Source organism: Eutrigla gurnardus (assembly GCF_963514095.1).
Source record: "Eutrigla gurnardus genome assembly, chromosome: 11".
Lineage (NCBI taxonomy): Eukaryota > Metazoa > Chordata > Actinopteri > Perciformes > Triglidae > Eutrigla > Eutrigla gurnardus.
In genome coordinates this window covers 15,667,752-15,694,549 of record NC_139925.1, presented here as the reverse complement: position 1 = coordinate 15,694,549, position 26,798 = coordinate 15,667,752, and the positions used below count along the sequence as shown (strand labels likewise).

General features: G+C 41.1%; 3 protein-coding genes across 6 annotated transcripts in view; 1 reads left to right on the top strand and 2 right to left on the bottom strand.

Moving 5' to 3' along the window:
• The first annotated feature begins 406 nt into the window (after positions 1-406).
• On the top strand, positions 407-9,934 carry ppp4r3b (protein phosphatase 4, regulatory subunit 3B). Its single transcript, XM_084021306.1, has 16 exons — positions 407-861; positions 1,483-1,538; positions 2,025-2,123; positions 2,304-2,927; positions 3,665-3,742; positions 4,274-4,390; positions 4,548-4,664; positions 5,363-5,494; positions 5,700-5,802; positions 5,911-5,952; positions 6,372-6,530; positions 6,636-6,805; positions 6,926-7,065; positions 7,239-7,387; positions 7,477-7,616; positions 7,727-9,934. Exons 1-16 carry the CDS (start codon positions 720-722, stop codon positions 7,832-7,834), a joined length of 2,376 nt encoding a protein of 791 aa, XP_083877432.1. The 5' UTR covers positions 407-719; the 3' UTR covers positions 7,835-9,934.
• cfap36 (cilia and flagella associated protein 36) lies at positions 8,836-20,508 on the bottom strand. 3 transcript variants are annotated; one of them, XM_084021307.1, is made up of 12 exons: positions 20,150-20,508; positions 19,635-19,699; positions 19,423-19,524; positions 17,245-17,359; positions 17,054-17,141; positions 15,101-15,260; positions 14,836-14,925; positions 13,831-13,936; positions 13,340-13,521; positions 12,229-12,372; positions 11,708-11,812; positions 8,836-11,263 (listed from the first exon to the last, which is right to left on the bottom strand). In XM_084021307.1, exons 1-12 carry the CDS (start codon positions 20,253-20,255, stop codon positions 11,180-11,182), a joined length of 1,347 nt encoding a protein of 448 aa, XP_083877433.1. In that variant the 5' UTR covers positions 20,256-20,508; the 3' UTR covers positions 8,836-11,179. The 3 variants fall into 3 exon arrangements, with proteins under 3 accessions (XP_083877433.1, XP_083877435.1, XP_083877434.1); XM_084021309.1 differs by lacking the exon at positions 11,708-11,812; XM_084021308.1 differs by lacking the exon at positions 14,836-14,925.
• A 1,161-nt stretch (positions 20,509-21,669) lies between these two features.
• The window catches only part of LOC311020524 (inactive phospholipase D5-like), a 47,195-nt gene continuing 42,066 nt past the window's right edge, over positions 21,670-26,798 (bottom strand). For both annotated transcript variants that reach the window (XM_084020603.1, XM_084020604.1), the window contains exons 7-10: positions 26,029-26,165; positions 25,726-25,891; positions 25,528-25,618; positions 21,670-25,212 (exon numbers count right to left, since the gene is read on the bottom strand). In XM_084020603.1, the coding sequence (XP_083876729.1) occupies positions 24,671-25,212; positions 25,528-25,618; positions 25,726-25,891; positions 26,029-26,165 (936 nt within the window). In that variant the 3' untranslated portion in view covers positions 21,670-24,670. The remainder of the gene's footprint in view (positions 25,213-25,527; positions 25,619-25,725; positions 25,892-26,028; positions 26,166-26,798) is intronic.

Genomic DNA, 26,798 nt, shown 5'->3' with positions numbered 1-26,798 from the left:
AAAACTCATCCACAGATTGCAAACAAATACTTCCCTCTGGCAAGAGAGAGTTGGGAGTTGGGAAAAAACATTCTATTAAGATTAATTTCCCACCCAGCATCCTCTTCATTTCAAACACTATACAGTCCTGTAATTTAAAAACCTATTTTACATGTTTTATGTTCATGTTTATGTTTTTTCACATGTGTGTGTATGTGTGTGTGTGTGAACGTGAACCATATTGTTATAACATCTGTCTACTATATAATGTAATCTGCAGGCAATAGCTATACTTTTTCTTGTCTTTTCCTTGTCTATAGGTGGCGCGTTACGTTTCTGGCGTTGCGGTTTCGCCATTGGACGATGTCGCTCGGAGGAGGAGACCCCGCGGCAGTTAGCGCTTGATTGACGTCGAAGAAGAAAAAGAACACAAGATCGGATTACAAGATGGCGGTGTGTGGACGTTAGCAAGGAGGCCGTTAGAGTTGTTGTGTTCTCTCTGAATTTTACTGTTTGATAATAGGCCGCCTATTGAGTTGTTTCACACCGCGAACGGAATATGTTCATGAAATAGCTACTGATACATTTCACTGCTGTTGTGAACTTTACTTAGACGTGCATGTTTTATAACATGCGGGTGGAAACAAAGTTAACAGGTCGAGGGTAGGAAAACACCAGACAGGGTGAGGTTAGCAGCTTGTTAGCAGCCTGCTAGCTAGCTAGCTCCGACTCGGTTAACCATGTCGGACACTCGGCGGCGAGTTAAAGTATATACGCTAAATGAAGACCGGCAGTGGGACGACCGGGGCACCGGACACGTTTCATCTACGTTTGTTGAACGGCTGAAGGGAATATCATTATTAGTTCGGGCCGAATCAGACGGTAAGTTCCGAGTTAGCATAGCCGCATTGATGTTACGGTGGCTAGCGTTAGCACGCTAACTTCTGGTTGTTCGGACAGAATACAATTGGCCACTATGAATACCTGGTTAACTTATCGGGATTGCTTCTTTGAATTTACTGTAGCGTTAGAGGCCACTGTTTTCAAACTATTAGAACAACCAGTATTTGTACTGCTGCCTAGATGAAAGGCAATCATTTATTAAATAGCGGGTACTAGCAAGCTCGTTAGGTTAGCAGGCGACGTGATCTCAGTAGCATGGGGGGCCTTCAAAGTCTAGTCTTAAATGTACAAACTTGTTATTTCTCAGGATAGTAAACCATTATGGGTCCACGCGAAGGTCAACCCCAAAAAATAATAATATTGTAATAGGCTAGCGTTAATATGCCCATCTACTGTAAGTTTTAACTCACTATTTTTTTCAACATTGTTTTATGTAACGTTTCTCATTGTCTACTTAGCGTTAACTTACATGCTGTCTGACTGCCAGGCAGATTAATTGACCTTAACCTTCAAGAAATGCTTACGATATCACTGTGATCTTTGTTGTGAGCTTTCACACTAGCTCGTAAATGAAAAGTTACCCAAGTCTTTGTGTTTTAGGATCTCTTCTATTGGAGTCGAAGATAAGCCCGAATACTGCATATCAGAAACAACAGGTAAGAGTAGATGATCTGGATCAGCCACAAATGACACGTACGTGCATACCTCAATCTTTTCAAAATTTAGAGTTGTGTGAGAGTAAAAATGTAATCATTTCAACATTGAGACTTGTTGCTGGGGGATTACTGCTACAATGATGCAGTGCAGACAATGGTAATTCAGTAACTGGCCCCGATGTAAAACTGGAAACAAGCAATAGGCAGGTCACATCTTGAGCATTTACAATACCAGAAAACTTCTTTTTCATAATTTAAGTACCATGAGATGAATTTTGAAACGTACATGCCACCTGTTTTGAAATAATTGATCCGAGTGTAGAAAGTAATCTCACTCATAATGTTGTGTATGTGAGGTCCCATTATCTTTTGAAGCATGTTTTAAGAACGTGACTGTGTGTGAGCGCGTGCAACCACATTTAAGTGTGGTCTGTGATTGTGATAAGCATTTTTTGTAAACAGTTTGACGTTTCTTTCTCATTCCAGGACACACTGATTGTCTGGTCAGAAGCAGATAATTATGACCTTGCCCTGAGTTTCCAGGAAAAGGCAGGCTGCGATGAGATATGGGAGAAGATTTGCCAGGTAGGTTAACCCAGTTTTACCAAATTGTGTGCATTCTTTTCAAACATTTGTTTACTGGAGAGTACACAAACTGTAGTGGCGCTGGTTTGCTGAAATTCTATTGAGAAGGCCACAAAGGGCAAGAGGTGGTACATTGATGCTTACTTTTTCACTTCATATCTACCAATGATTTATTTCCAGGTTCAAGGCAAGGACCCTGCATTAGACATCACCCAGGACCCCATCGATGAGTCGGAGGAGGAGCGCTTCGAGGAGATTCCAGAGACGAGCCACCTGGTGGAGCTCCCTCCTTGCGAGCTAAGCCGACTGGAGGAGATTGCTGACCTGGTTACCTCTGTCCTATCATCGCCCATCCGGAGGGAAAAACTTGCCTTGGCCCTGATGAGTGAGGGCTACATCAAGAAACTCCTGGGTCTCTTTAGAGTATGTGAGGACCTGGACAACAGAGAAGGTCTACATCACCTCTATGAGATTGTCCGGGGTGTCTTGTTCCTCAATAAAGCTGCCCTCTTTGAGGTGATGTTCTCTGATGACTGTATCATGGATGTGGTGGGCTGCCTTGAGTATGACCCAGCCCTAGTTCAGCCTAAACGGCACCGGGAATTCTTGACCAAGACAGCTAAGTTTAAGGAGGTGATCCCCATCACAGACTCTGAGCTGCGGCAGAAGATTCACCAGACCTACCGGGTGCAGTACATTCAGGACATCATCCTGCCCACGCCATCCGTTTTTGAAGAGAACTTCCTGTCCACACTAACCTCCTTCATCTTCTTCAACAAGGTGGAGATTGTCAGTATGTTGCAGGTAAGGATCCAAACCAGGTAGCTTGTATTATTCTTTAAGCACACTTTATCAAAAAGCCATTGTCTAAGAATTTTCCTGTACCAAAGTTAATTTCCAGTTGAACAGGTTGCAGCTGAACATTTCTGTGTGTACAATATACAATATACATCAGTTTAACAGGTGTAAGAGAATCTGGCCTCTCTGTGGCTTCAGACATTTACGTAGCTCAAACTTCATGATAAAGTATAATAAGTGTATAATAATAGAATTTCCATTGATAGTTGATGGTTAAGGTTTGTGATAAACTCCCCTAAAATGTTGCCATTAAACAATGCATATGTCTGCTCAACAGACTTCATTTTATGAAATCTTTTGTCCAAGTGAAAGATGTCTGTGCATCGAGTTTTGTCATGTGACGATTGAACCATTAAAATATCAAATAATAAATGTTTTTGAGTAATTCAGTGAATGCGTTAATGTCTATTGTATTGCTTGTAAGTGGATTTCAATATGTGAGGCAGGTGTTACTTGAAAATAATTTGTACTGAAAACAATACATTTGACATGACTGTCAAAAAAAATCCTAGGTTCCATCATTGTTGTTGGAAAGCTCACATTTTTTATTCTTGATTCTCATTGATGCAGAATTTGAATATGAACTGTCCAGGATTGAGTTTTTTATTCCTGTCTTGTTTTTGCATTTTTAGCCTTTTATGTCTTCAGTATTTGATTCCTTAACCCTTTTTCATGTGCCACAGGAGGATGAGAAGTTCCTAACAGAGGTTTTTGCACAGCTCACAGATGAAGCCACAGAAGACAGTAAAAGGAGAGAGCTTGTAAGTCAAACTGTTGTTTTTTTTTTGTTTTTTTTAATTTTCAGGCCGGATGTCATGGAGATTTTTTCTGTGTTGAAATGTAGAAACCTAAAGGCTGGAAAGTATTGTAATGCTCATTGTTGTGGGAAAGTGCTTAGTATCATCTCCTGTTGGTTCAGTCAGTTGTATGTAATGCCACTTGATTTGCAAGGGTTAAATGTTTACTGGATGGTTTTCCATGATGCTTTTGATGCCAATTACCTCTTTGTCTATCGGTTACATCAACTTGGCAATCATTCTTCATTTAACAGTCTAGTCGCTCACTGACAGTTAAATAGGAAATAATTGATTCTGTTGGTCCACTCAGTTGTCATTTATTAAACTATGTCCTGGAATGGAAGAGATAACTGACTAGAAATACAAGCTCTTACTGCTGTACAACATTGCAAATGAAACAATGATTGGGGATAGTGTGTTTGTCAATTACCTTAAACTGTTTAATCTGTCAATTGCTGATCAACCATTGCTTTTTATTGTCTCTCTACTCCTCAGGTGAACTTTGTCAAGGAATTCTGTGCTTTTTCCCAAACGTTGCAACCCCAAAACAGAGATGCTTTCTTCAAAACTCTGGCAAATCTAGGCATTTTACCTGCTCTTGAAATAGTCATGGTATGTTCTGGGCATTATTTGAATTTGTTGGTAATAAAACACTTCCTTGGTTTAACGTATTCCTTATTTGTTATTTGCCAATAGGTGAATTATTATGTTGATGTGTAGACTTCTCACTTTGTTCTGGTCTTCAACTCCTGTTTGTCACCTGTTTCAGGGAATGGATGACCTGCAGGTGAGGGCAGCGGCTACAGACATCTTCTCTTACTTGGTGGAATTCAGCCCCTCCATGGTCAGGGAGTTTGTCATGCAGGAACCACAGCAGACGGATGACGTAAGCATTTGCACTTGCACTTTCTAGATGTCGGGTAGTAGTTTCTTTCGGCCTGGAATTGCATTTATACAATTTGAACATATTTTAAATGTTTTTATGTAGCACTGGAACTTAAAGTAATATGCCGTCTGCAAGTTGGTTAATACTCGTATGAAATCTGTATTGAGTGATACAAACATGCCTTTTTACAGTATTTCCCTCTTACATTTTTTTTATAGCTCTGTGCTGCATCAATTTTACATACAATTTGTGTGTACAAAAAACTGCACATGGCAAAATTGCTTCGTAATTGAGGTGAATTCTATATCTCAATTGGACGTTTTTTCAAATTCTTTGATTGTGAGCACTCTTTTCTTCACTGTATGAGATATACAGTGGTGTGAAATATAAAATAAAACGTGGATGGAAAAGAGTCCTATGAATGTCAGAGAAACATACTATGCATTGTCTGCATTTGATATACACGTTCAATAATGTCCTCTTGTTGTACTTCCACTTCTATACATACACAAGTGGAGCCGGTATAGTTCAGGGAATCTACAATTTCCCTTATGAAATATATTTCCTTCTAGTGGGGTAGGGGTTGCTTACTGTGTCATGCAACGTGTTTTGGTGAATGTTTCCTTTTAATATGACTACACCGTTGAACTGCATCATTTTGACAGTATCTTCGCATGTGTGTTTTCTTTTGTTTACAGGATGTTCTGTTGATTAATGTTGTGATCAAGCAGATGATTTGTGACTCTGACCCAGAGTTAGGAGGCGCTGTCCAGCTGATGGGTCTGCTCAGGACGCTTATTGACCCTGAGAACATGCTGGCTTCCACCAATGTAAGCAGGACTACGCAAGCATTTTGAGGCATACATATGCAATAACATTACATATGGATACATTATACTTCTGTAAATCATTATGCTTCTTTATGTGCCTATACACTGCAGCTACTGGCTAGAAAATTGCAAATATGTTTGCTTTGTCCAACACTTAAACATCAACACAACTTACCAAATGTTCTTGTCACTTGTTTCCTTTTAGAAAACAGAAAAGACAGAATTTTTGAGTTTCTTCTACAAGTACTGCATGCATGTCCTGACTGCTCCTTTGCTGGCCAACACCGCACATGACAAAAACTCAAAAGGTGAGCCGGGGACAAAGGCTTCACATAAACTGAACTGTGTTCAGACTGTAAGATAAACGGATGTAAACTGTAAGATTTGACAGATTTTTCTGTGTGATGGCCTTTCAGATCAGCAGGAGGGATCAACTAAGATAAACCCGGTCTGTCCAGGTAGGTGTTGTCTAACTCCATATCAACTCTGAACTGCCCATTAGTCACCTATTCATGTCATAGTTATAGTATCTTCACATTTAATTCAGTTTTAGTCTTATTTCTTTCACATACCCACCCAACAGAAAAAGGATAAAATAAATGATGTACCTTTTCATAATGCCTTCAATGAAGAAGTGATTGTGATTTTACAGTGATCTACAACTTTTTATTAAAAGCCCCAGAGCATTAAAAAAAATAATGCTTTGTTTATAAGTACTTAAACAATATGATTGTTTACTCTGGAACTGCACATTTGCTATAAACTGAATAATTTAAGTGATCAGGCTTGTGTTTGGAAACATAGTGGGACTGTAAAGTATATTCTGTGGGTTTGTATTATTAAATATTTTGGAAATGTGTTTGTTTGTTTTGCATAGACAACTTCCAGACAGCTCAGCTGCTGGCACTGATCCTGGAGCTCCTGACCTTCTGTGTGGAGCACCACACCTATCACATTAAGACCTACATAATGAACAAAGACCTGCTCAGGAGAGTGCTGGTGCTCATGAACTCAAAACACACTTTCCTTGCTCTTTGTAAGTCCCCACATACACAAACACTAAATGCAGCCACACCAACAAACACACTAGCAAAAGTCAAAGGCTTAATTTTTACTGAGTTGTTTTCTGTTTTTGTTCAAGGTGCCCTGCGTTTCATGCGCCGGATCATTGGTCTGAAAGATGAGTACTACAACCGCTATATCATCAAAGGGAACCTGTTTGAGCCTGTCATTAATGCCCTACTGGACAATGGCACCCGATACAACCTCCTCAACTCAGCCATCATAGAGCTCTTTGAGTTCATTAAAGTGGTAGGTAGACACACAACAAAACGAACCCTAAGGAAAGGTTTCATCATCATATGGTGTGTGTGTATATGTGCCACTGAAAGGGGATTGTCAATGATTTTCCACCATTCCTTCTCGTTCCAGGAGGACATCAAATCTCTCATAGCTCATATTGTGGATAACTTCTACAAAGCACTTGAATCCATTGAGTACGTCCAGACTTTCAAGGGCCTGAAAGGGCGGTACGAGCAGGAAAAAGACAGGCAGAGTCAGAGACTCAACAGGTCAGTAGACTGGACACAAAGGTCAAATCAGGGCAGTCAACTTTCTTATGGTGTTCTGTGGCTCTTTAAGAAATGTTTCCAGTTACCACTGATCCCCCATACATGAAGGAAACTATTTTTGAGCACCCTTTTTCTGTAGATAACTACTTCATGGAGTACATTTCCTTTTTCAGATATCGCAGAGATGCGCGGTCTTTAGACGAAGATGAGGAGTTGTGGTTCAATGATGATGACGACGACGATGATGGGGAGGCTGTGGAGAAGAGCCGAATGGAGGATGACTTCTCTGACAGCTACGGCAAGTACATGGAGGCCAAAAAAGGTAAGCTGCTCTGGTATTGCTGTAAGTATAGTTTCCCCCAGATAGCAACAACCCTTAAAGTTTGATATTTATCATCTCCGTCACCTCAGGAGCTGCCAATGGAGCTAATGGTGCCAACAATAACGGGAAACCTGCTGTAATCCCACCTGCCTCACAAGCAGTTTCTCCAAACAACAGCTCTGCTTCCTCCGTCAAAACAGTTGCTCTTCCTGCCACACCAGTAGTGAAGGTAATGACAAACTGATAAACATATTTCTTGCTCGTGTAGATATGAGAACGGATTGCTTTTGCTTGTGGGTATTTTTGCCACTCCTTTTATTTTCTTCCTGTTCCTCCTAGACTGCTCTGGTTGGTTTGGTGGACTACCCTGATGATGAGGATGAAGAGGAAGAAGAGGAGGAGGAGGAAGAACAGTCTCCAAGGAAGCGACCCCGTCTGAGCTCTTAAGGCTAATTGTCCTCTTTCTGGTCGTAGTGGACGGACACTGAGTCCCTCCCATCCTCCCTCTGGTTGTCTCATTGGTCCTTGGCCTATCTGTGCCACCTATCAGTCTCGCTGAGGAGATGGGCAAAGATGAGCTCCCAACCTCACTTAGTCCCTCCTGATCTCTGCTGCTCTTTTCTCCCTCAGTGGAAGGAGGTGGAGAGCTTCTCTTTTAGAAAGAAAGACAAATCAGTCTGTTCCTTCAGCCTGTTGATTTTACCTCTTTTACCAACAGCCTCCTCTAGGAGACCCCACAATTCCCTTTCTTCCGCCTGCGGAGAAACTCACCACTCCTCTCTTTTAACGCCCTCCTGCTCTCCGAGTTTTGACCTCCTCCTGAACAACTTTCTCCTCCTCATCCACCATCCTACGTAGCAACCAGAGAGGCTGCAGTGGAGTGGAAGTAACGTTGCCAAGGCGGTTCCCAACTCTGCTCTGTTGCTATAGCAACAGTAGCAAGGTAGCTGCGGTACTACAGCAAACCCACAGGAACCCTCACATCGTCCTCTTCTGAACTCTCCCATCCATTCTTCTCGAACCCGAACCAATGAGCTCCAATGACCGACGAAGCCAGAACACAACTAGCCTGCATATGAAATGTTCAGCGGGCCAGTCAGGCTAGCAGGACTAGCCGTCATAGTTATAGAAAGCTTGACTGGCTGAAGCAGAGTGTGCTGCCCTGCCACAGAACTGTTCACGTTTGTTGGGGGTTAGAGGGATCCAGACAACATAGAAGAATTTAAAAGAAATGTGGGAGGACAAGGGAGGTCACAAATGACAAAATGTACCAGGATGGAAACTCAGCAGTAATGAGGCTTAGATCCAGAGGAGCAGGACTCAAACCTACAAAAGCCATGGCGTCTGTTTGGCCACGGTGCACACAAAACACACGGCGTCTCACAGGACTGCGTTGGCCAGATATCCTGTATTTCATGAATTTGTTAAAATGTACTGTACATATGTTATTTTTCTTTTTAATCATTTCCCTGATCTGATTTCAAAGGGGAGAGAGATACCTACCTACCTGTGTATTTTTGTTGTTGTTGCACAAAAGGTGGGGGTCACTGTTCACCCTTTCAGTCCGGTTTCTTTGATTCAATGTAAAACGCAGAGAAGTTGAAAATGCTGGTTTTAAAAATAACATTAAAACTGCAGTAAAGTCATTTTTGCAGCCAACATTTTGAGGATGTCTTGAGTTTTGTATTTTAGTGGATTTAAGAATTTAGTGGCCTCATCACAATGCACACGTAGCCCAGTTTTCATTTCAAACTGGGGACAAACCTGAGCTGTCAGTGTGCTTAGAGTAGATTTAGTGCACACTCTTGTTTCAGGAGGTTCAAGACGTGGCATCCTTCTCTCAGACAGATCTCAGGTTCAGAGTTAAATTTGAATCGGAAACAAAAAACTGCCCACCTTGTCTGTGTGCTATAATACTGGTATCTGGTGAAACATCTTGCATTTATTACTGAAGAATGAATCTAGTAAGCTACGAGGGGCTTGAGGTTCCAGGAGCCTTTTATCCCTGTTTGAAGGTCCAGTATTTCTTTGACATAAAAACAACTGCAGATTAAAAAATAAATTGACAGGAAACTTTTTACAGTTAAATTCATACACCATGATTGGATGAGCTGTTTTATTAGTTATGATGAAGATTTAACCCCAGAGTTGATGCAGTGCAGTGTTGGAATCAAACAGTGTTGTTTAAGTGAAGTACTTCTGACATGACACAAAGGTTTGACTATGAGAGACATTTTATTGTTGGGTTGAAACATTTCTCACCACAAGCACACTGAGAGGCAGGTGAAGGGGATCCAAATTTGCTAGAAATGCCAGATAACACAGCAGGGTAGGAGCACAAGTCAAATTATTATTGCCAATGTGCTTTTCAGGAGTTCAGCAGTACGTGAGCAGCGAATTGTCTTTTCTGTTAGTCACCCAGCAATGACTGTTTTTGCTCCCCCTTGATGAATTTGTACCAAGTGCATTTACTACCACTATCCATTCTTAACATTTGTATGAATTTATTTGATAAGTTTTGAAATTAAATGTGACCCTGACATTGAACTTGTGAATCTAGCATTGTTTCGGTAATTTACTGATTCGGCAAATTGGATCTACAGCGTTTCTAATTGTTTCTGAATTATTCCTTTTGAGTCCAGATGATTGTATTTGATGAAATCTCCCCCAAAATTGACTCTTGTGCGATTTCAGATGTTATATATTACTTGGTGGAATACAAAACCCCCAGATTTAAACAGAAGATCAGTCTGAGACCAGACTTGTTTTAATAAACACAAAGTCTGGAGTCGAGCTTGTTTCTATAAAATGCGATTTATTAAACGGTGTACATGAAATACTGTGGCCCTTGTAGAAAGCGACATACTGTTCTCTTGGCCCCTTCAGCATCACATGTGTGTGTCCATCTTGACAACTTCACTCTTCGACTAGGATGAGCTGCTACAGTGTTATCAGTTTTATGATGTACCAGCTGTGGGAATGCTAACGACAAGACCGTAGACTTGTGCTAGCTAGTGTTACCTTCACCTCAACATAAAACTCTCAGAATTAACCTTTAACTCCAGGTCAATTGGGCCTAATGTTGACTTTGCGTTTCCCCACATTTATGACCCTTTTGACTGTTGCCTACAGAGAAATTAGTCAATAGTTTACTCTATAGTGTTGAGTACAAAATATAGTGATGAATCACGGTTTTGCACCGTTACCGACCAGTGGAGTGTTGCATAATAAGCATTTACCCTATCAATAGTGAAGCATTGCATTGTAAGAGTAGAGAAGCGTACATGCTGCCAACACATTTTTCATTACAATGTGAGATGAGGGCACTACATATATAGTCCGTGATTTTTGCATTTAGACTTTTGACACAAACAAAACAACATTTAAGTAAATGTAGTGCAACCAGTGGCAAATACGGAGCGCTTTAGACACAGGTGTGTCTAGTGATGAAAAGTAAAATCCGTGTGGGTTCTCCACTCAAGTCTACTAACACTGGCAGCATATTGCCCAACTGCTCCGTGGGTTTTCTCATCTTGCTCAGTCAAACATGCTAGAATACTCGTGTATGTGTGTGTGTGCTCATGAGCGGAGACCGCCGTACACTAGTTCATCCAAAACATGAAAGCAAATGCACCTTCTTCTTCTAGATAGCAAAGAAAATGAGTTTGAAGAAGGAAGATCTCAATGTTTGTGTTTCTTTGGGAAATCTGGCTGGAGGAGGCCGTGCAAAGGAAGCCATGTGTGATTAACGGAGTAAACATACAAATGAGAATATTGCCGTTGGAGCGGAAGTTATTTCTTGATCACTTCCTCTTTCAGTTTGTCAGCCAGATGTTTTCTCTTCTGTAGCTTCTTCCTCTCCTCAGCAGATATCTCCTGTGTGAAGACACCAGAGCAGGCAGTAGTTCAACCAGAAAGGAAAGATACAAATCACAGCCAGTGGCTTAAGACAAAACGCAGAGGGAAGATGACTAATGTTATGATATGATGATATCTGGAATATAGCCATGCTACACATAGTACATGTGTCGTCAGCGTTTTGAAATGAGAAATCAAATAAATAATAATACCGTTTTACAGATCTAACGAGGATATGTTGATGAATGAAAATGCAAGCTTTCAACTGAAAACATTAAGTGTACAATTAGCTTTTCAGTGGGTTTCATTTACCAGTCCACACTGTAAACAAGACCTCATTCTCTTCAATTGAAAAGAGCTCAGAATGCAGTCTGTTCCTTCCCTGTGCTTGAGGGATGAAGACCGGGGACCTTCACTAAGTTTGTGTGAGACAGAGTGGGACAGAGGCAGCTGATGGATCACCTTCTGTTTAGAAGAGTTAGCAGAGTGCTGTGCTGGAGCGGAAGGAAGAGGAAGAGGAGGAGGAGGGGTACAGGCCCCATTCCTCTGGGACTGCCCCACTGCCTCCTGACAAGCCAGACCAGGTCAGATACAGGCAGAGGGAAATGAAGAACAACCACTCAATAAATAAGTCAGAAGGAAGGTTTGAAGGAAAAGAAAAATGCCAGTGAAAGAAAATCAGGTGAAGTCAAGAAGGTAGTTTGGGAATTAAAAGATAGAAAATGTGAAAATGGAAAGTATCTTACACACATGAAGTTGAAATTATGAGGTCCTGGCACAATTTCTTACTGAGGGACAACTCAAAGCTGAAATGATCTGTCGCCTTTACAGCACCTTCTTCAATGGGCCAATATGAGGAAATAAATAGTGAATTACATCTAACACCATCAGCCAGGTTGTGCTACATGTACAGTGTTGATCCTGACCTCCGACCTCTTTATGAAGGGAGATTTAAGGATGATCCAGGAACAGGCTCTACTTACCGGTACGGTGGTGGGAGCCTCCTCTGGCACTATCACCTGCTTGGGTTTCTGCTGTTCTTTTTTCAGTGCATGCAGCTTGTCTCGCTGCTGACGCAGATATGCTGCCCTCTGCTGGAGCTGCTCTTGCTGACACGCTGACAACTCCTGCAGAGAAGTGGAGGTGAAACATTTACATTTACATTTGTTTAGGTGAAACAGGAGGAGAACCAGTAAAGTCAAACCATGCACAGCACAGAATCACAATATAAAACAAGACTTTTACCCAGTTAACTGTGTTACAGCTATTATTGATTGATAAAACATTTAGGTATTTTGGATTTTTGGGCACCAATCCCCCCAGATTCCTGTACTATAAGCACCTACGTGAATTTTCCTGTTGATTTTGGTAGTCCCTGTGGACAAAAGCGGTAGTGTTTCCGAGCCCCTGAGTCCCTTCAGAAAACCTCTCATTTCACTGCAGCAGGTGTCAATGCTGCACGGTGGTGTAGTGGGTAGCACTCTCGCCTCACAGCAAGAGGGTCCTGGGTTCGATTCCCAGGTCGGCCCGGGTTCCTTCTGTGTGGAGTTTGCATGTTCTCCCCGTGTAAGCGTGGGTTCTCTCCGGGTTCTCCGGCTTCCTCCCACAGTCCAAAGACATGCAGGATGGGGATAGGTTCATTGATGACTCTAAATGTCCCGTAGGTGTGAATGTGAGCGTGAATGGTTGTTTGTCTCTACATGTCGGCCCTGTGATAGACTGGCGTCCTGTCCAGGGTGAACCTTGCCTTCTCCCAATGACAGCTGGGATCGGCTCCAGCCCCCCCGCGACCCTGAATACAGGATAAAGTGGTAGATGATGGATGGATGGAGGTTCTGACAATCTGCCCTGCAGCAGTCCTGGTTCTGGTTCTCCTCATACGTCCCTTTTCTCAGGAGGAACTGTTTAAGTGTGTATATTCTTTACAGTTCACATCTGACCCTGAGGTGTGCAAACTAAATAATATGAAAAAGTCAGACACATTAAGGAGTTCATCACTTGACTTTGGTCATAAGGGAATTTGATATCCTACTATTAAGTAAAAAAAAGAAGAAGAAGAAGGGAGTAATGAAACAAGGTTAATGAGAGACTCACAGTATATGGCTTTGAGAAGCCGGCCTCTCGGTGTGCCTCCTCCAGCCACGGCTCGCCTGCAGTCTGGCTTCTGCTGCTCTGATCCTTGGTACCAGGGCTGAGGCTGACCGGGGCTTCAGCACACTTTACTGGAGCTCTCACTGCTGGAAGGACTCTGGACTCCACGCCATTACTGCCACAATCTGCACACACATGTTCAAAACAGTTTGGTAAATATTCAGGTTGTGAACCATAAAAAATAAAGTTAGCAAAATAATATTAGCATGTGACTTAATTAGTAGACAAACAATAGCACACGATTGATCTCCACATTATCCCTCAGACGTTTACCAAGGTTTTGATACATTTGAATTTATTCAAGGTTTTCCCAACATTAAAAGCAAACCAGTAAGCCAGCTGTATGTGGAGGGGAGTTTTAACAAGACAGGAAAAGGAGAGGAATTCAGAACTGTAGAGTTGGCGGTGTAGAGTTTGAAGCTCTTCTGAGATACCTGGTGTGGTTTTAGATGTGGAGCTGCGCTGAGCTGCACTTTTCTTATCTCCTCCTCCCGGGGCACCCGTCTTGCTCTCTTCTTTTGTGAGAGGTTTGCCATTGACCTGCAGGCAGGGACCGACAGGCATTAATACATGACACAAATACTGCAGAGTCCCCAGATTGTAGACTTGTAGACACTCGTGAGTCTCATTACTGTAGAACGTTGCTGGGTACTGAAAAACACAATTACAATTGACCTGCTTGTTCTTAATTTGCTGTTATCTCACCAGGCAATGCAAGGCAAGTTTATTTTTATTGCACATTTCGGAAACACGGCAATTTAAAGCCAGTTACATAGAGAAAATCAAAAGAATAAGTGCAAATGGAAATTCTAAAAGGACATTTAAACCCAATTAAAAAAGGTAATTTAGAATAAAAGCTCAAATAGAACCAGACAGGCATGAAATACAACAGTAAACGTTACAGTGCAGTGTAGTAAATGGCACTTAACACTTCTAGCCAAGTCAGCCAAACTGGTAAGTGAAGATCCGACTTAGTATGTGCATTTAAATTGCCTCTAAATATCTAAAGACAATGCTTCACATCCATTCAATAGTGTGTAAAATACAAGAAACACCTCAAAGTCTCCCTGCAGTCAGCAAAGTTTCTAATCCATTGCTACTACGAGCGGCCTAATTTACAGGCTTTACAACTACAAAGCTTCTACTACACAGGCTACGCAACAGAACAGCTACTATCTGCCCTCAGGATGCACTAATACTTAAGTTTTTAATATCATGCCAATACTTGTGTACCGTACTATAGATTTTGGTATGGTAAATCAAGGAGAGCGGATCTACCGTGCCGAAAATTTTACACAACCCAATTGATGAATATTCAGTTTGAAACGTACCTACCCTTTTCACCCTACACTATAACACATTCAGCTGAAATGGTATTAATGCATCCTTTGATCGGGCTGTGCTGTTTTAATCATTGGGTCACTGATTAAATTGGTTACCAGATTAAATTCGGTGGCAGTGACTCCGTTCATTAGTGGGGCGTGGTGACCATTACTGCGGCTGCTGTCACCATTCCCCTCAGTTTTGAGCTTAGCATGGAACAAATGGCACAATGGAGACAGTGTTATGTTATAAAGGACGGGTTGGGTTTTAAGGGGAGAGAGGATGTTGGCAATTACAAATGTGAGTTGTGAGATAAAAGCAACGCACAGTAACAGGGTCATGCCGCTGGTCTTCTTTGGCTCATACGACATGATGTCTTACCTTGGCAGTATTGCTTGGTTGGCTGCTAGCAGAGCTGGTATTCTGGGCTTCCCTGCTTTCTGCCATTGGCTTATCAGAGCAGCTGCTGGAGGTGGAGCCAGCCTCTTCCCCCAATAGCAGCCTCCTGGACATTTCCTCATCATACTCCTCTTTTGACTTTCTGAGGACAAAGTGAAAAGGACACTTTAGATGTGATCCAGGGCTAATTGTCTGAATTTGCACTACGCATAGATGAGCTCAAGCAGATGCTCTTCTGCAGTGGTCCTGATACAAAGCATTCATGTGCCCACTTGGACTGACAGGAGAGCAAGTTTAGTAGCTCAAGCGTGATAAGAGCTACGCTAATCTACAGTTAAGCAGGTCCTATTGTGCATTTAACCTTTGGCGAATGGCACAAATGGACTAGAAGATCTGGTCATGTGATAGCCACATTATGGCCGAGCTTGCTCACAGGCATCACCTGGGCACCGCACACAGATCCTTTAATTTGATTTATTTAACAACTTAATGTGCCTTAGAGAAGACTTCCGCAAAGCATTTACAAGTAGGTGTGAGAGAGGTGTTAAAGAGCAAGGAAAATGGTTCGCAATTACTCAAGGAGTGCTTTATATGACGTTATGATGTTAAAATATATAGCAGATTTTGCCTAAATTTGTTAGTTGAACTGATGTTTACTAACTGATGTCTGTCTACAAGGAAATGCTAACTATAACAATACTGAATGATTTACAGTATAGTTGCATTTTAGTCATTGTAGCTGGGCCTGAGCCATGTCACAAAATCCTGTTTTTTTTATAGGTTTTTATAGCATCCAAAATGGCCTGACTGAAATATTGTTAGTACGGCAAAAGCATTTGGACTGTCAATCAAGCCTAAAAGCGTTACTGAACTGTCTTCTTCAAATGAAACTTTGGCCACAAGAGAGTTGGCATCGAGAGACAAATTCAAAGTCAGTCAGCGAGACTTAAGAACGGCATTTCTATAGATCATAAATCAGTTAATTTTGTGATATCTATTTAAAGGAAGCATTGATTTATGACTTGATGATTAATCCTAACGATGGTTCTTCTTTAAGTGCATTAAGTTTTCACACAGAGATTGTTTATCCAAATGTTTAACTGCCTTTAGAATTTCAAGGTATGTTATAATTGCATGGTAATGCAATTGCAATCAGGGACTTAAGGGGGTGAAATGGTGGATTCAAGTGCTTGTAAGGAAGTCAGTTGCAGAAAGGCATTGTATTAGTAGTGTATGTAGTGAGAAAAAGGTGAAATTGAAAGTGTCTTGGAATCTCTCAAAGTTGACACGCAGCCAAGGTACCCTGGTAAGACAAAGAGGATAAAAATATATTTTCTCTCAGTTGCTTGTTAAGTGTCAATCCCTCCAATCTAAATTAGCTGGACCCTAAGGAGCTTAACTAGCGAGGTCCCATTAGAATCAGTGTGTTCTAGTTGGCCAGGCTGCCACAAGCAAAATCCCATTAGAGAGCAGGGACAGGAGCTGCTAGACTCCTGGACGCATACGGGCTGTGGACGCATAAAGAAAATAGGGAATAACGTGGAAAAAATTAATGATGAGAGTTAAATTACATGTCAGCCTTATACAATAAGAGAAACAGATTTTTCTATTTAGTGTTTGGTTGTTGCATGTGTAATGTATATATTTTGAGCCTCATAAAAGGTTGAGGATTAAGAGATCAAACTAGGCCTACACTTCACGTAAACATTGTCAATGACTGCAATCTTAGACAGCAGATTTTTGTGCTTTTTGTCAGAATAAGAGATATTAGCCAATTCATCGTTGCTGACCGTGACATCACAATTGCACAGTTCAGGAAGCATAATATTTCTTTATCAGAAAGAAGAGAGTAGGAGAGAGAGAGAGAGAGAGAGAGAGAGAGAGAGAGAGAGAGAGAGAGAGAGAGAGAGAGAGAGAGAGAGAGAAAGGACTTACTTGAGAACCTCCTGCAGGATTTTCATCTCTTGGTCCTGCAACTCTGTCATCACGTCCACGCCATCAGTCAGACACTCCGGGAGGGCCCCTACACACAGAGCAGGCATATTACCGCCCTGCAGCTATATCACAGTGTGTTTTACTGTTTCTTTGTGGGATGTTTGGGTGGTGCATTTTTCTTGTTATCATACCGTTCCTTTCTTTAATGACTCTGAGGGCCTGAAGCTGCAGCTCCATGTTCTTCTGGACCATCATTGTGCGAAATGTCTGGAAATCATCTGTGGCCAGAACTGGCTGGAACACGGACTGAAAACAGCAACCACATGAGGCCATGAAAAACGACTGTGTCCACAAGATAATGATGAATGAATGGCATTGTGACTAGGCAGAGAAAAGGTCAGTAAACAGAACTATATAGATGCAGTACATGCAAATGACTGATACAGTCTCTATGTAATGTGCATTTTGATGCATCATGACTGATTGATCGTCATTCTGTAAGTTAAAGATCTGTCTATTTAAATATAATATATTATTTTCATATCAAACGTATGCAGAAGGCTAAACCTTACTTTTGCAAAAATATTGCACCTATTGCAAAGAATAGAGACACATTTGAAAACACTTGTCAGCCATTAAACTGTTTCAGTATTTCAAATATGTTCTCCTTTATGGAATCACTTTTAAGCAGCAGTGCTCTGAACTAAGGTGTCTGATCCTGAATGACAAAGACTCAATAAGTGACGTCCCTACATGGATATCTTAGCCCTGTTAGGTCCCTGTAGATCAGGACAGGATGTACAGTACGTCCAGTATGTTCTCTCTTCTCAAGTCCCTACACATATTAAGCCATGTTTGCAAACAGGGGTGCTTAGCCCTTGTGTTTCACTTTAGCTTTCTGTCCAGTAACCCTTTCCGCCCATCCTTTAAAGCAAGTTCAGTCCTCAAGTTCAACTGGGTCACCAGGTTCTCAGTCCAAGACACTTTTCAGGGAAGATACAGTGCCCTGTGCCATATTTCATGTGAGCCTACACAAATTAATGGTAAGATAAAGCTAATAATATGAATGTTTTATGATTATTCTGTGATTATAAACCAGGGCCTTATTACTTTTATTTTTCTAGTGTTCTCAATCAGGACGGTTCATTCAGGTAGATTGTGCTTAGCTGACTTTAATAGCCACAAATGGTGAAGCAAGCAATCTCTCATAAAGCCGAACCCAAAAAGCATGTAAAAAGCAACACAAAACACAAAATGAGGCCTTTGTACTGCTGTTTGTAAGACTGCATGAGACTGTTTTCTATTTTTTATGCAAATTCTCTGCATGGGCAAACTGTAACAGAAGACACAACCTCTGTGAACTACAACTTCTGTTAATCTTTGTTGTATGAGAACGTGACCTGCTTTGCAGACTATTAATACTTAACTGTTTCTCAGTGGTAAGAAATTGAGGATTGCGATGAAATCCAGATCTGCATCTCTGCCAATCTGGCACAACTATATTACAACTGTTGATCAGTGTCAAGGATTATAGAAGGCTTATGATAGACTATAAAATCTGTGACTAATACTGTCTTAAAATTCCCATTCAAGCTAAAATAATACAAGTTTAAAATGTCATGTTATTTGTGTCAAGTTGTCTCAAACTTGGGTGAACAATTACAACTTTCCAAGGTTTTAAATAAATGAACGACAAACATCTTCATGAAAGATTTTTTGACTAAACGAATGGCAACTTTGGAAGGCATGAATACTCCATAGGCCATATGAGAGACTGATGTGACATCATCAAACTATGTTAACCTCTCAGGAGACTGAAGAAGAGGCAGAGAAAAACAACATTGGAGCTAATTTCTGCTTTATTATAATATATTATGAGCACCTCGTCAATTTTGCAGTTGTAGATAGTCTGCCATAAATACTATTGAACAAAGACATAGAGTTGACAGGCCCTGTGGTACTGCAACATTTGATTAAAACGTTTAAAGTGGCAACAACATAAACAGGAGTATATCATTTCAAATTGGAGGTGCGGTTATGAAAACACGAGAGATCCTTTGATGAATATCTGTTACTTGGAACTGACCTGCCTTGACAATTGCATGCTGCAGCCATGGTGGATGCTTTATCTAATGTACATTCAGTTAACTGTTTAGGTAACACACTTCTGCCCAACAGCTATGGAATAGGACGGATCTAAATTCAGGGGAAAATCTATCACATACGGGATCTCACACATCTGCCTCAAAGGAGGAGACGGAGATACACGGCATAACTGGGGTTATGTAAGCAAATCCCATCCCCTTGATTCTCCATTCAGGTCAGCTGGCAGGGTGACAGTGGCGTAGAAACTGCTGAGCTTAATGTACCTGCAGTGTTTTGGACTTGGCAAAAGGAGAGGTGCATGCATCCAGAAACTGCTGCTCGTTGATGCCAACCTCCTGCATGTAATTCCCCAACAGCTTCTCCACCTACAAAGGGACAAAGCAGCTTACATCAGTCCAGCTCCATGAGTCAATAATAATAATAATATCAAAGCCACTAGTGAGTTAATGTTGATGTTGATAATGAATGTACTCACCAATTTCTTATACTGCTGGTGGATCTCTGTGTATGATAACTTATTTTCATCTTCGTCATCAAAAACTACGAAAAGGCCAAAGTGATGACATATGTTAGTAATTCAACGTTTATACTGTAACCATAGAGACATTTGCCTCACATCTTTCTTCTTGCCCAACTATGTATGTTTTGCAGCGTTCATTAAACCCAATAACTTCATATACATGATCTGTTTGGTTTCTAAGTTACCTTGCTAGCTATGTTCCCGACGTTCACTAATAGCTTTTTCCCTTTACTGAATTATGACTTGCAACCTTTGTCGACTTGTGGCTTCATATCGAGGGGAATGTTGTGCGATAAACTCGCAAAAAAGGGACGCGTGTTACATAAAGTGCGGAGTAAATATCGCAGCCTGTGCTACAAACACAAACATCGCAGTCGCAAGTTAGCGTTAGCTTAGCCAACGCGCTAACGGTGAGCTTTTACTGTGCAGCCAGATGTCCGACGCTGAACACGTCGGATAACCTCTTTTACCTGTGCATTTGTTTTCCATAAAGTCCGTGACAGGAATAACCCACTCGGGACTTCCCAGGTAGCCGACGATGCCCTCCACAACCCATTCGCTGTCGTCCTCAGCCATGTTGGACGCCGCCGCTGCTGCTGAGTAACAACAACAACACCAGCGCGGCGTTGTTCGTCAGCTCGGCTACACCGAGAACACACACAGCCGACACCGACGGGGACAAGACATTTGGTTTACGGCCCTTCATAAACCAGTCCCCAGTGAGCGCGACGGCGGCCGTTTTCCCCCTCTTGACGGGACGGGACGGTCTCCGGGAAGAGAAGCGCACTCATGAATTTGCAGCCCGGGGTGGTGACGCCTAATCGGTTGCTGCGGTAACCGTTACGTCAGCCCGATGCTGCTCGCGCCCAGACAAGACACATATCAGCCACAGGTAGGCCTATCTCTGCTGCTGTTCACTTTATTTCATACCACCACTTTCTTTTCCACCAGCCTCTACACTGAACATGTATGCAGCATTGAATTATCTTACAAGTTAACAGCAGTGTTAAGAATTCAGATTCATTACTTAAGCATGCTAAAGTGCTAATACCAGTGAAATACCGCTGTGACTGTTAAATTATTCTATACTGCATTATATATTTAGATTAGTAGGTTATTACTCATGCTTTATAGTGTAAGCTGTTGTTGGCTGAGGTGCAGCTCATTTTTTTTAAACTATGTTGTATTCTACATCTATTGATCATTTCTATTTTATTACAGGTTATGTATTTTCTCGATTTTCTCAATTCCTTGGTTTGTAAAAAAAAAAAAATAAAAAAAAAAAAATCGCAATTACCCAAGAGGTTTCTTCAACCAAATAGTCCAAAGCTTCAATATTACTAAAAATAAATTAAAACAATTAAAATAATCAAAAGGAATAAAGCAAGTCATACATAAACAGCTGGAACCATGACATGGTTTTGCATTTTTGGCATAAAAACTATTCATTTTCCATTTTTAATGCATTCATTTAATTTGTAATGTACCTAGTAAATAAAGCTATCAAATAATTTGCTGGAGTATGAAGTAGAATATATACCTCTGAACAGAGTTCAAGTGCAGTACCTCAAATTTGTATGGAAGTACAGTACTTACTTAGAGTTAATTTACCTCGTAACATTCTATCACTTCTGCAAACACACACTGATGATTGTTCGTGTGTGTGTGTGTGTGTGTGTGTGTGTGTGTGTGTGGCCAATTATCACCAGTCAAACACTAATCAGAAATATGATGCAGTTATGCACAAACATGCCTGTGTGATGAATTGGGGTGAATATATTTGGTAATTATTCTGTCTACAATCAGCCAATGTGTTCCAGTTGCAACTTGAATCTGTCCATTCAGGCTTCATGATAAATAGCCTCAGTGATGTAGCTACTCAGGATTAACTTCTGAGGTAAGCCACCGTGTTTTAATTAACAGCCTTTGTGTTAAGGATACACAAGTCACTTATACTTAAACACAAACAAAGACACAACAAGCTAAGAGTTTTTTATTATTATTATTATTAAGAGTAAAAACCATAGCGATAATAATTCAGTGTGCATAAACAAGGGTATCCCATAAATAAATACATTCCTTCTGTAGTTTCTTTTTAAAGGTATATACGCTTTCATTATTATCATTATCTCTAGAAAGGCTCATAGCTTCTGTGCACATTTCATAAAGGCAGGGCATGCAAGCAGCAGTCATGCCGAAACAATTCAATAGAATAAAGGTATAGGCAACATTAAAAAAGCATTTCAATCAAACCAGGCTGGTGCTTCAGTCTGTTCAACTTTGCAGCTACATCAAACCCATCCACCCTTCTGGCCTCAACAAAAGAACAGCATCGTTCACAAAGTATTCAGTGAAAGTTGTGGTTCTATTCCTGTCTTTAATCTCACTGGAGGGATGGACAGGGGAAACATTCCTTTTGTCTTTGCTTGGATTTTGTTATTTGCATGAAGCAAATTGTAAAGCGTTGATTAAAGGTGTAGTCCTGGTCCTTGCTCACTGGAAAATAGTCAGTTTTTAATTATCAAAATACTTTGAAAACAAACAATCAAACAAGTAATATACGCAAAGTGCCCCCTGTGTAACAATCATAGACAATAGCAGCAGTATTGAATCTTACTCTAGATCAGCTATCAGATTACATGTAATACAGTTTGTCAATTTAGTGCTTTGTAAGAAAAAATAAGTGGACATAATTACTGTATTTAGAAACTTGCAGAAATGAAACAGAATGTTTGCTTATATAGGTGTTACTGTCATATAAGAGGGACTCATCATTTTACGGATGAATTGATGCTTGTGAGAAAGTGTTAGCACACATTTTTTGTTTTATGCATGTTAAAATTAAACATGGAATTGCTATTTTTATTACATTATTATTGATTAACACTTGAATGCTGTATATATTAACTTCCCATTCTTTGCTGTGAGTAGAATATGTGCTGTCTTATAAACAATACCAAAAAAATTGTATATAAACATAATGTATACCTTTTATAAGGATCGGCATACAAACAGCAGTTGTGAACAACGCATGTTAAAGATACGTTGTGTTTTTAAAGGAATCATAGGAATCATGTAGAAAAACGTGAAAAGAAATGGTCTTTTCAAAACATCCTCTAGATGGCACAAGTTATCCATCATGACCAAATTACAATTGTCATGTGGCGTGTTTTGTGTGATTTTCCACAGGAAAGGGAACATGTTATGACTCACTGAACTGAGTCTGCATGGTGGAAATTCCTTTTGACCTGTAACACAAAAAGAGCTTCATTTAAAAAATCACGTAATATAAATGACTGCCTGTCTATTTTTATGTTATTTCTGGTTACAGCTAAAGCTAAATTAAAGTATCCAGTGGTTCTCTGTTCATTACACCTGCTTTAACATTAAAGTACAGACCATAACACCCTGCATACTGTTGATAAAGACATCCCTATGTAGCCCTCTATGGAAATGTCTCCCTTTTCCCTTGATTAATGGCTTTGGAAGTTTAAAAAACATGTCTTCCATTAAAGGTCTGAAACTGACAGTTAATCATTCAAAATGCAGATGAAAACTGCTACAAGCTTTAAGTCGAAAGTAAATCAGCTGTTCTTTAATAACAATCGTGTATGTTTAGCTCCACCTGCACGCCGTAAAGATAATATATATTCAGTCAATGGCGACAATGTCCTTGAGGTTAAACTGCAGCAACTGCAACTGTCAAGCTCCGTTAAAAATTCATTGTATTGATTTGGCTGGCAGCAGAGACCCTCTGGTCCCCTATTTGCTCAATACGTCCCAACAGTGCATGCAGAAGAGAGCTATACAGTAGATATCCATTAAATTTGTATTATTTTCCTAGGATTTGTATATGGGAACTGGAATGATTATCATAAGGACCCTTCCAGATCAATATTTTCCTCCAGGGAAAAATAGTTTAAAACAATATCTTTTCAATGGCGGCGACTGATTTAAAACTCCACACCATACATTGGTGTTATTTAATAAACACAGTTTTGACATTCACCATCCTGCTGTGGAGAGATAAATGTCGCATCAAGTCCTGGATTATGTAACCGCTGACTGTAGTGTTTAGAGCTTCAGGTATTGACATTAAATCATGATGGGCATGATTTTATCATCCTTTTAGAGCCCCAGCTCCTCAGCTGTCAGCACTCAAAGCGAGTTGGGTTGTTTCCATTACAGGACTAAATGCAAAGTTTGGCAATTTCAGGATGTTCTTAGGAGTGAAAATGAATTTGCAAAGGTTTAAAAAGCCCTTTAGATGGGTCTATGTGAAATTGATAGTTTCAGGTTTGCCTGGTCTGGGACAAAGATCTAACGTTATCAGTGGTAATACATTTGTTTACAGTTTTGAGTATTTGAACGGACAGTGAATTATTCAGAATACTGCTTTAGATGCACAAACTATTTATATGAGACCAAAGTGTCCCACCAGAGGCAAAAAGAGAGCCACAACATGTGAAGCTGCGTAGTCAATCTTCCACTACTTTGGGGTGCATCTCTAATGCTAAACGTAGCTACACATGCTGCACTGCTCCCCATGACTGCATAGGCATGCAGGCGTCATCCTCACTTTTAAAGGGTGATACATGATGACAGCCACATAACAGCTAAAGTGACAATACAATGATTAGGCAATCAGACGTTTGAATCTGTATCCTCTGCTTGAGAGATCTCAATCAGGAAAGAAAAAAGATGAAATAAGTAGTACGGTTTATGTTGTTATTACAGTGTTTTAATCGTCCAAACCAAAATGTTTTGGTAAAAAATCCATCAAAAGTGCCTTCAGTGACTTCAGTAGAGCGTTTACTTTCCTATAGTTCTTCAGTGAACACCATCGAGTCCTGCAAACCAGATTTTAAGTTTTTGTTTCCTTCGAAATGGCAACGAAAAAATGCTACAAAGATCCAGCGTGTTCAGTCTGTCGTCACTGGAACAGAACAGTTCTCATCATTCGGTGAAAAGGAACTTATCGTGCTTCGTGATCACAGGGACCCGTTGAAGATCTCTCTGCTGCCGCTGCTCTCACTGGGTAAATCCACTGGATTATCACCGTTGTTACCTTTGATTTGTACCTGTCTGTTGCCAAGGTGACTCATTTTGACTCCTCCCCTCTCTTGGAAACTGTCTATAACTGGCACCGGTCCACTGGCCTTGCCTTGGCGACCGATTTTGCTAAGTCTGTCGTCATGGTGCTTTGTTTTAACTGGCGCCTGTTCGTCATCTTTGTGGCCGTGTCTCAGCGGTGCAGGTCCTTTTTCGTGCTGGCCTGTTCTGATGGGCGCCGGTCCGTTGTCTGGGTGGCTAGATTTGACGGGCACCAGCCTGTTGATCTGGTGCTTGTTGCAGACGGGGATCTTATTGGCCTGCAGTGAGCGTGTGTAACGTGAAAACCAGTCCCTCTCGAACGCGGCCCGCAGCTGATCCACAACAGTGGAGTTCCGCTCCTCGACGCCCTCTGGCTGACTGATCACCAGGCCTGCTCCTGCATTAAATGTAAACTCGTTCCCTACCCAGTCAAGGTTACCTGTCAGGTCACAGAGAAAGAAACAAAGTGACCACAGCTGGAAGCCAAAAAATCTTAAAACACCAAGATGACTTTGCTTTCTTTCTGAGACTTAGCAAGGGGAAACATCTGGCCGGGCTTTTTCCAAACTTCACAAACATGAATATCAGCACCAGTAAAGCTCACTAATTCATACTAATATTCATTATTATTATTATTATTATTCATACTGTTAGTCTGCACACTATAATGTAAAAGCAACAATTTATAGTTGGGGTCTGTGTGGTGAGCAGAAACATGTAGGACACCATCATAAAGTCTAGTCGATGAGCTCACCTAAATAAATGGCTCTGTCTGTCACTATAAACCTGTTGTGGTTTATTCCCTGGAGACTGCCATCCCGCTGCACTCTGGGGTTGAAGAATTTCTACACACACACACACACACACACACACACACACACACACACAGTGGTGAACATCGATAAAGCATCTCCGTAGAGTTAAAAATAGTAGGTAGTGGCCTTGTACTCACTGCTTCCAGTGAGCAGTTGGCCTGCTCCATGCACAGGCTCCTCAGGGACCAGACGAAGTTGAAAGTAAGTGGATGAGTATTTTCCCAGCAACTTATCAGCAGACGGACCCGGACCTTCCTCAGGATCAAAGCCTCCCGGATAAGACCATCAATACGGGACCAGTACCTTGGCACACACATAAACGCACAGACAAATATGGACACACAGAGTATAATCACTTGAACCGAAGCTAAGCAGCCAAGCTTTTGAAGATGAATGCAAGGGAATACAAAGGGCTTCCAAAGCAACACAGCAGTTCTAACCTGTGAGCGTTGCGGCTGAACAGGGGCAGGTAATCGATGATGGAGATGTATATGAAATGGCGGGCTTCCATGATGACCCTGGAAATGGCTTCAAGATCACTGCTACGGTCTTTGGGGATGAAAACATCTGGGGAGCTCTGTCGGAGGAGAAGACATTTAGGACACACTGGTAAAAGGTGATAGAAGACGTAACCAGATGTGTATTAAGACAGTGACTCAGAACAGAATCTTAATAATATGCAGATATGCTGCTCCTGCAGGTTGGATGACATCATCGTCACTCATCTTCAGGAAGAAGATGACACTGAAAGACACGGTGTCCCACAGAGTCACGTGGTACAACTGTCACCTCCACTGGGGATGGTTGCTCCACAGTGTGTTGTACTTTATAAAGAGTCCCTCGTTATAAAACCTGAATATATGTGTCTAAGTTCAGCTGATATGTATTGTTAAGTTTCTGATAATAGACCTTTTGTGAGGGCTCGCAATCTTTTGTCTCAGGGAGAGTGAATCACCTCTCTGCAATCAGGTGTGTGTGGCACTGATTGGCTTGGTTACGCTCACGTTACGTCATCGCATTTTGCCCATTGCCACCTTGGTTTTTGGCTTTTTGCAAAGCAGAAGTGTGTGGAGTGTGTGGAACAGAGTACGACCAGACGCTGAACGAGACATTTTTAGGGCACCAAAAAGATTTACAATTAACTTTCATGAACTGAAACCCTGTGAAAGGATTAAAGTCGAATGAAGAGTTAAAAAACTGTCAAAATAGC